Source organism: Buceros rhinoceros, unplaced genomic scaffold, assembly GCF_000710305.1.
Source record: "Buceros rhinoceros silvestris isolate BGI_N320 unplaced genomic scaffold, ASM71030v1 scaffold30827, whole genome shotgun sequence".
NCBI lineage: Eukaryota > Metazoa > Chordata > Aves > Bucerotiformes > Bucerotidae > Buceros > Buceros rhinoceros.
Window position 1 is genome coordinate 16433 of NW_010424454.1, and position 1496 is coordinate 17928.

Consider the following 1496-nt stretch of genomic DNA (forward strand, 5'->3'; position numbering starts at 1 on the left):
GAGCCCAGACAGTGCAGGCTGAATCCCAGCCTGGTGGGGCTGGCAGGGGCCTCTGGGGATCACCCAGCCCAACCCCTGCTGGAGCAGGTCCCCAGAGCAGGTGCCCAGGCGGGCGTCCAGGCGGGGCTGGGGTCTCTCCAGAGCAGGAGACTCCAGCCCCTCTCTGGGCAGCCTGGGACAGGGCTCCTCACCCTCACGCCAAAGAAGTGTCTCCTGAGGGTCAGGTGGAACCTCCCAGGTTCCAGTTTGTGCCCGTTGCCCCTTGTCCTGTCACTGGGCACCACTGGGCAGAGTCTGGCCCCTCCTCCTGACCCCCTTTAGCTCTTGATCCCATGGAGGAGGTCCCCTCTCAGGCTGCTCTTCTCCAGCTGAACAGCCCCAGGGCTCTCAGCCTTTCCTCGGCACAGAGATGCTCCAGCCCCTCCTCATCCTCGCAGCCTTCGCTGGACTCTCTCCAGTAGCTCCTTGTCTGTCCTGAACTGGGGAGCCCAGCACTGGACCCAGCACTTGAGATGTGGCGTCACTGGGGCAGAGCAGAGCGGGGGAAAACCTCACATCGCCCATTGACATGGGGGTGAGTGAAGCAATAAGATGCACACGAGCTCAGTGCATTTTTCCTGGAGGGTGTTGTGGATGCAGAGCATCGTTCACTGAGCTGCTCCTCTGCAGACAGCTCCCATTGAGCAAACTAGTTTAAAAAAAAAAGACAGTTTTTGCAGTGTGTCCGGGTTGTCTCTGTGTGTACAAAGAGTTTAACGTGCTGTGCCACCTCCTGGCAAAATAACCCACTCTCTTTCGAAGCAGAACCTCCCCGCTTCACTGAAAATGTCTGGCAAAACAGCGACCACGACCAACAACATCGCCCAGGCTCGTCGGACCGTCCAGCAGTTAAGGATAGAAGCCTCAATAGAAAGAATAAAGGTGAGAGCACATCCCCCTTCAGCCCTCCTTTCATTCTGGGGCGTTTTCCCCTTCCAGCCGTGTGTGTTCCTGGAAGGGCGAGTCACCTGAGGACACCTTTGTTTGCTGTCCCCAGTGTTAGGGACGAGAACTTCCTCGTTAGGAACCTACTGTGTTACTGGGGTCCCTCTCCCGTTTATTCCCAGTGTTCTGTTCTGGGCTGGTCTCACCCGCTGACCCCGAGGAGCACCCGGGGCCATCCTTTCGTCCTCGCACGGAGCAGCTCCACAGCAGCGCGTCTGCCACAGGAGACGGGGCTCTCCAAGCACCGCTCCCGCCCCACGCGGGGACTTTGTACCCATCTGCAGCTCTCTGCGCCTTCATCGCGCTACCACGGGAAATACCATTTTATGGGGGTTTTTTTCCTGCTTCTGCAGGTGTCAAAAGCCTCAGCAGACCTAATGCTCTACTGCGAGGAACACGCCAAGAAGGATCCGTTGCTCATGGGCATCCCCACTTCCGAGAACCCTTTCAAGGACAAGAAAACCTGCGTGTTGTTGTAGGAGAGCGGCAGGGCCTCCCCGGCGGCCGCCGCA

The 1496-nt window shown here is 58.6% G+C and overlaps 1 protein-coding gene across 1 annotated transcript; it reads left to right on the forward strand.

Moving 5' to 3' along the window:
- The first annotated feature begins 825 nt into the window (after positions 1-825).
- GNG12 (guanine nucleotide binding protein (G protein), gamma 12) lies at positions 826-1463 on the forward strand. Its single transcript, XM_010140811.1, has 2 exons — positions 826-921; positions 1338-1463. Exons 1-2 carry the CDS (start codon positions 826-828, stop codon positions 1461-1463), a joined length of 222 nt encoding a protein of 73 aa, XP_010139113.1.
- The last annotated feature ends 33 nt before the right edge of the window (positions 1464-1496 follow it).